This window comes from Primulina huaijiensis, chromosome 7, assembly GCF_012295235.1.
Source record: "Primulina huaijiensis isolate GDHJ02 chromosome 7, ASM1229523v2, whole genome shotgun sequence".
NCBI classification, from domain to species: domain Eukaryota; kingdom Viridiplantae; phylum Streptophyta; class Magnoliopsida; order Lamiales; family Gesneriaceae; genus Primulina; species Primulina huaijiensis.
The window spans coordinates 7198248-7206484 of record NC_133312.1 but is presented as its reverse complement, the minus strand read 5'-3'; the positions used below and the strand labels follow the sequence as shown (position 1 = coordinate 7206484).

The window sequence follows — 8237 nt, the reverse complement described above, 5'->3', positions numbered from 1 at the left end:
AATTCATATTTATTAAGCTTGTTTATGCTCGATAAAGGCTTGAATAAGCTCGTGAGCCATGCATATATTTGTTAAATAAAGCTCGAGCTCGGCTCGATTATAAACGAACCAAGCTCAAACATTCAAGAGTTCGGCTTGGCTCGACTCGGTTACATTCCTAAATAAATGTTATACATTTAACAATTAATGCGTAGTCGATCGTGAGATGTTTATTATTACAAACAAAAATTAACTATTTAATTAAAACATAATTATTTAATGAATAATATATATACATGGCTTAGATATATGTCTTGGCTGTGATAGAAAAAAGTATATTTTAATTAAAAAAATTATATCCTAATTAATCAATCATCTTTGCTCCCTTAATCAAGATTTAATTACTAAAAATATATAATCCCACTAGAATATCAACAAATTAATGTTCATAGAGCTTGTGAAGTTATTTAGTACGAAATGACATAATTTAATTAATTTGCCCACTTTTTTTTCACCTTTGAAAAGGGGTTCGTTGTTGTTTCAAAGTTCCAAGAAATTAATAGCACTTTCTTTTCTCCCTTCTCACCATTTTTATCCCTTGCAAGAGTTTCTCTTTTCTAGGGTTTTCTCTGTATGTCACACCGCCCTCCGCCATTTCACTTGAATTCTCCAAGAAACCAAGTTTGGGTCTTTTTTGATTCAACCTTTGCTAGAATCCCTTCCGACAATTTCTTTCTTTCCCTGATCTTCAATCCACCATGGCTGATCGTTACAACTATTTCTTCACCAACAGTACTGGATGGATCAACCTAAGCACTATTCACCATTTCAACTCTCCTCCCACACAATCATACTCTTACAACCTCAACTTCTACCCCAATAACGTTAACCAGAATCCCATGTTTCATGAATCCTCGGCACCCTCTTCCCCACCGCTGAAAGAAGCTCTTCCACTCCTCAGCTCCAGCCCTGTAAAGGATCACCATCAAGAATCATCTGCAATGGAGGTGGACAAAGAAGCAGAAGAAGATGAAGCTGTGAAAAATGGAACTTTGGATTTAGGGTTGTCGATTCCTGACAGTACTTTGCCTGATTATGATTTGATTTCAAAGGTCCCTTCTTCCTCCATCAACACAGTAAATATTAATAACAGTAGCATCGATAAAGAAGAAGTTACCGTCGTCGTTAACAGTGATGGATATGGGGTGAACCCACTCAACAAAGGTCAGTATTGGATTCCAACTCCTGCCCAGATTTTGATTGGCCCTACTCAGTTTTCTTGCCCTCTTTGCTTCAAGACTTTTAACAGATACAATAACATGCAGGTATGTATACGTACGTGTTCGTGTGACAATATATATTTTATATGGTTAAAGTTCTAAACTTTCTTGATTTTTAATTACCCTGTAGCTATAATCTGTATTTTTATAAGCTTGTGGGATCAATTTAATCCATATGTGACAGTATTCTAGTCATTAAAAACCAGATGTTTTTGCTTTTTCTTTGTGCCTTTTTTGTGGTTCTTTTGATTTTTTTTATTTTCAGAAAACGAGAAAAAAAACCCAATCTCTATGTCTGCACGCATATTTTATAGTGTAGTTTCAACATTTCACTTTTGAATTTTGATTTATTAGCTGGACCTAATATGGTGAACGAATGGACTAATTCCATGGGGCTTTTAGGGTTTTCAACTTTTCATCTTTTTTTTTACTTTATAAATATTGATATTTGAAATTTTGAATACATATTTTAAGAAATATTTGGGTTTTTTTTTTTAATTCTTTTGCCATCCTTTAATTTGATTCTTGAGTTGAGAGGGTCTTTGGGATCTGTATAATCCACCTGGTCCAACTGAGAACAGGTCAGTCACCCTCTTTAATTGATTGAACAACACAAGCATAATGCGTTTTGTCCTTGAAGTTTGTATTTTGGTTCGGATTATTTTTCATTAAAATTCAGGAAAAAGATAAAGTTGCACTGAACCTTAATCCAGCAAAACTGTCTATTTCTTACACTAATTTTCTGTATGATCCATCAAGATTCAAAAGGACTTTTCACTAAGGAAAACATGAAAAAACCAGACAAAGTATTATCCTCTTCGCAAATCAGAAGCTCACGCCACCAGAAAACTGTACCATTTTTTAAATGTTCTCTACCACTTAGCTTTCAATATATCTCGTTTAGATAAAAAAGAACAAAACTTTAAGTAATCTTTAGATCAAGAAATTGGGAAATGGGAACTTTCCGGCTGTAAACTCCTTTTAATCTAGGTCTCTACTCAGCATTCCTAACTTACCTTAAAATATTTATTTGGATTTTTCTATGCACTCTCAAGCAAAGTTTCATAGCAGGAGATTTCTTGATTTGGAAACTTCATCGTGTATATATTACAAAAAAAAAAAGAAAGTCTCAAATCTCGAATCCCCGCCTTAGAAAAAGTGAATAAATCATTAATTCGAAGGTAATATATTATTGTTTCTCTTTTTCTGATTTGTTCCGATTTTTATACTTGTCTTTAATCCGCCATGCTTCCCACCATTACTCCACCCCGATAAGAAAACTAGACTGGTCTGGTAAATCATACCAACAACTTATTGCTAGCTAGATTAATTCATCCACTCCTGACTTTGATTTCGAAGATGATCGATAATTGCTTAAAATTTTACGAGTGATTTTTTTAATAATAAGGTTCATGTTTCGGACACACTAATTGTTCACAAACTGGATTTTTCCTTTTGCTTCCATAGATGCATATGTGGGGGCATGGATCTCAATACAGAAAAGGACCAGAATCATTAAGAGGCACGCAGCCAACAGCGATGCTAAAACTCCCTTGCTACTGCTGCACGCCTGGTTGCAGAAACAACATAGACCACCCAAGATCGAAGCCCCTCAAAGATTTCAGGACCCTTCAGACACACTACAAAAGAAAGCACGGAATCAAGCCTTTCATTTGCAGAAAATGTGGGAAAGCTTTTGCTGTGAGAGGGGATTGGAGAACCCATGAAAAGAACTGCGGGAAACTGTGGTATTGCACTTGTGGATCAGATTTCAAGCACAAAAGGTCTCTGAAAGATCACATAAAAGCCTTTGGAAATGACCATGCAGCTTATGGGATCGATTGCTTTGAAGAAGAAGACGAACCAGCTTCTGAGATCGAGCAAGATAATGAATCTTTTCAGTGAAAATTTGGAAACGGAGCAGCAATATTTAGGTTTGAATCTTACTGAGCAGAAGAAATTAGCGTATATTAAGGAAAGATGTTTTCTTTCTTTGTTAGCTGTCTAGCTTTGTTGCATCTGTTCTTGTATCGAATAACATTGTTAATTTTGGAGGTTCATGAAATGGTATTTGGGAATTTCTTTTAAAAAAAATTTATTTTAATGAAATCAAGAAATTGAAATGAATAATCGAAGAGAAATAGTTTATTTTATAAAGTTACTATTTTTGAAAGGAGGCAGTCATACGTCATATAATTTTGTAGTTTTTTTTTTGTTAGACTTAATTTTGTTGTGGAGATGCTAGTACAAAACCAGTAGATGTAAATAAGCAGAAAACCAGTAGCACTTGTACCGCGCTAAAACCAGTAGCAGCACTGATCAAGTACTGCTTAATCTAATTAACAAATGACTTCTTAGCTAAAACCAGAAACCCGAAATAGACACTAGCAGATTGTTGCGTATCTCAAGTCTTTAAATATTACCGTTAATCTATTAACGTGATACTAGCATTTATTGCTTCATTTAATGCCATTAAATGTTGTACGGGAACATTTAAGACAGCTTACCATTTTTGGTATGAACTGAAATTGATTGCTTTAATGTATTCTGCATGGTCCATTTTCAGCAATAAAGCTGAATCACTGAAAAGTCAAAAGAGCCGTTCAGATTTTAACGTTGGTTTAAGCCTATATATGAAGACGGAGCACTTTTCATGAAACAAGCAGTGAACGAATCTCAATCAAATAATATCATTCGAGCATCGCTAGAACTCTCAGTTATCTCAAAAGCTCAACACTGAAAAAGCAACACACGCTTCATTGCATACACTTGATCATTTGAGATCATTTTGTGCTAGCTATTTTCTTTATCTCTTCTTAAGCTATTCACTTCATTAATAGAAGAGTTTGTAACTGGAAAAGAGTTCTTTCCAGAACTTAAGATCTTTCAAGTAGTTGAGTTGTAAAACTAAAAGTTTCAGTAGGCGAAGGGTAAGTCCTGTTGAAGTGGGTGTGTACAATTGTTGTACTGTATTCACCAAATTCTTTTAGTGATACCTTCTGGAAACAGAAGAAGGGGAGGCTTAGAAGATTCATCTTCGAACTTCCAGAAACAAACCTTGTGCCATCTACTGCTTTTCTGTTTCACTATTTTTCACCCACTAACCAACAGATCGTTTCCGCACATTATCTTGTGATCTGCTGGTCTTTAAACTTGAACAAGAATCTGCTAGTATCTCTAACAGGACTCTAGCACATCATTTTGAAAAATCGATTAAGTTTGCCGTTGAGTTTATTCAACCCCCCCTTCTAAACTCAATCCAATCCTCAACAAGTGGTATCAGAGCTAGTTATTCTTGTTATGAAAAATACTGAACAGACATGGCTCACTTCAGCAAAATTTCAATGTTCTCAAAAGAAGACTTTGACGACTGGAAAATCAGAATGCAAGCCCATCTTGCAGCTCAAGATGATGACATGTGGTATGTCATCACAGATGGTCCATTAAAGATCTTAAAGCCAAATCCAGCTGTTGCTATTACTGAAGGCGCACGTCAGATGCTGGAAAAACCAAGATATGAATGGACAAGTGAGGACAAGAAGGCCAATCTTGACAACGTTGCAAAGGACATTCTGTACAAGACACTCGAAAAAAATACCTTCAGCAAAATCAAGATGTGTCCTACTGCCAAGAAAATCTGGGAAAAATTGATTCAGATCTGTGAAGGAAACGAAGAAACTAAGGAAAACAAACTTTCCGTAGCCATGCAGAAGTTTGAGAATATGAAGATGAAGGCTGGAGAAACAATGAATGAGTTTGATGAACGCTTCAGCAGCCTTGTAAATGAACTCTCAGCTCTTGGAAAAGATTTTGGCAACAGGGAAGTTGCATTAAAGGTAATGAGAGCCCTACCCAGAGAATGAGACGTCAAAACGATGGCAATGAGAGCTTCCAAGGATCTAAACAAGTTAGAACTTCATGACTTGTTCTCAGATCTGAAGGCATATGAGTTTGAACTTGAAGTTCGAAGTGGAGAAGAGCCCTTAGCAATTCCACCAACCAAAGCTCTCGCAGCTACTGTTAACTCTACTGCTACAGTTGCCCCAAGTTCATCTTCTGCTACTGCTATAGAGAATACTTCTGAGAGAAGCGCTGAACAGATAAGCAATGACGCAATGTCATTATTTGTTAAGAAGTTTTCCAGATTCATGAGAAAGAATCACAGAACATTTCAAAGTCCCAACCGCAATTTCAAAAAAGAATCACCTTCTGGAGATATGGCATGCTTTAACTGCGGAAAAATTTGACACTTCATTGCTGATTGTCCAAAACCAAAGAAGGATGACCAGAAGAAGAAGGGTGTCAAACGCAATGAGAAAAAGACCAGAAGAGACAGAAAGACAATGATTGCAGAAGAAAGTAAGTCCAAATGGGCAGACTCAAGTTCTGAATCTTCTGGTTCTGAAAACCATTCAAGTGACAGTGATGAAGATGAGATCAAATGTCTGATGGCAAATACAGAATCAACCTTGACATCCGGAGAGGTATTTGACTTTGACTCTGATGAATTTACACGCACTGATTTAGTCAAAGCATTACACGACATGGTAGAAGAGTATTCGAGACTTTCTCAATCATTCGAGGAAGTTAAAATTGAAAATCAGAACTTAAGAAATCAGAACAGTAAGTTAACTTGCTTGCAAGTAGACAGCTGTAATGATTTACAAGTTGAGATGAGTAAATTAAAAACTGAGAACGAAAGAGTAAAAGCAGATTACCAGACGATGCTTTCTGAAAACCAGAAGTTATCGCTACTGGTGAATGCTTGGAATAAGTCCTCTATTTCACTTTAAAAGATGCAAGAGTTTAAAAAACCATCTGGAGACAGAAGTGGTCTCGGATTTTGTAATGATGAAGGCACTTCGGAAACGAATACTAAGCCAAAACTGGATATGAGCAAAGGCAAGTACATTCATTTTGTGAAATCCAGTGTGGTACAGAAACAAGAAGTACCTACTGCTTCAATTGAAAGGAATGTAAATCAGATGAGCAGAAGGATGCATTATGGTCTGGGTTATATTGAACCTAAGGAAAGAGTTGACCAGAGTTCTGGATCCAGTAGAGGATTCAACTCAGGAAGACAACCTCCTATGAATGTTAAAAACTACCAGTACTACAATTCTAGACCTGTTCAGAAGAGATACAGGCCAGACAACAGAAACAGAAGGGAAGAACAACATGCTAAGATGCATAATGTTAGAAATAACAGACTCTATGTTGCACACACCTCCATGGAAACCCGAAGTACAAAAATTGTACAAATGTGGGTTCCAAAAGGACTAATAAGGCTTGGACCCAAATAGATTGGGTACCAGATACTAAAATTTGTGTTTGCAGGTACAAGTGAAGAAAACAAAGATCAGTAACTCAACATGGTATTTGGACAGTGGATGTTCCAGACATATGACTGGACAGAAGAGTCTACTATCAGAAATAGTGAGTTGTGCTTGACCAGAGATAACCTTTGGGGACAACTCAAAAGGTAAAACCGTGGGTAAGGGTAAGATTATCCATGGTAACATCACTATTAAGGATGTGCTCTTAGTTGAAAATCTTTGTTATAACTTGATCAGTATTAGTCATTTATGTGATAATGGATTTTCAGTAGCATTCCAGAAGCACACTTGCACAGTTAAAAATGCTGGTGACTCTACTGTTTTAACCGGAGTTAGAAATGGCAACACCTACAAAATTTCATGGAACATAGATCATATCACTGCTCCTACATGTTTAGTTGCAGCTCTAAGTGAGAAACACTGGCTGTGGCACAAGAGATTGAATCATCTGAATTTAAAGTCTATCAACAATCTCAAAAAGCAGAACTTAGTCGATGGATTGCCAGACATAAATTTTGTTAAGAATCATGTATGTTATGTATGTCAACTTGGTAAGAAAGAAGATCTAGTTTCAAAAATAAAGGCAGCAAATCATCCTCAAGGTGTTTAGAATTATTGCATATGGACTTATTTGGTCCAATCCCTATCATGAGCTTAGGGGAAATGAGGTACACCCAGGTTGTTGTTGATGATTTTTCTAGATTTACTTGGGTAATCTTTCTTGTTGGAAAAGATCAAACCAGTAGCCTCCTGATCAAACTTCTGAAAAAGATTAAAAATGAAAAATCAGTTTCTGTCATTAGAATCAGAAGTGATCGAGGTACTAAATTTACTAACAAGACTCTTGAGGGTTATCTAGATGAACAGGGCATTCATCATGAATATTCAGCTGCCATGACGCCTCAACAAAATGGAGTAGCTGAGAGGAGAAACAGAACACTTAAAGAAGCTGCTAGAACAATGCTAGCAGATGCAGACATCTCTCAGCGCTTCTGGGCAGAAGCTATTAATACTGCTTGCTACACACAAAACAGAACAATGATCAACAAGAGGAATAATCAGACTCCTTACGAAATCTGGAAAGAGAGTAAATCGAATGTATCTTACTTTCATGTTTTTGGTTGTAGATGCTTGGTGCATAATAATGGTAAAAATCATTTAGCTGCATTCGATTCAAAATCTGACGCAGGATTGTTTCTTGGATATTCAGCAGTTAGTAAGGCATTTAGAATTTTAAATAATAAAACACTCAATGTTGAAGAATCTATTCATGTTGTCTTTGATGAAGACAGTAGTGCTCCCGAGATTACTAACATATCTAATCTAAGTAACAGGTTAGACAGGGTTCATCTGGAACTAGACAGTGAAGATGATGCAGAAGCAAGTGTCAAGGACATTCAAAATCCAGAACCAGACATTCATATGGCAGAACCAGCAGCTGGCATTCCAGAACCAGCAGCTGATATTCCAGAACAATCTACTGCTTTACATAAAGATAATCTAAATCCTTTTATTTGGAGAAAATCTCATCCCCCTTCTTTGGTGATTGGAAATCCAACAGCTCTGCTAAGGACCAGAAGACAGATGATGAATGAATACATGCATGCTGCTTTTATTTCTCAAGATGAACCAAAGAAGATTG

The 8237-nt window shown here is 36.4% G+C and overlaps 1 protein-coding gene across 1 annotated transcript; it reads left to right on the top strand.

Annotated features, from left to right (window-relative positions):
* Positions 1 to 556: 556 nt before the first annotated feature.
* LOC140981472 (zinc finger protein WIP2-like) lies at positions 557 to 3330 on the top strand. The gene is made up of 2 exons (XM_073447887.1): positions 557 to 1304; positions 2727 to 3330. Exons 1-2 carry the CDS (start codon positions 738 to 740, stop codon positions 3162 to 3164), a joined length of 1005 nt encoding a protein of 334 aa, XP_073303988.1. The 5' UTR covers positions 557 to 737; the 3' UTR covers positions 3165 to 3330.
* Positions 3331 to 8237: the final 4907 nt, after the last annotated feature.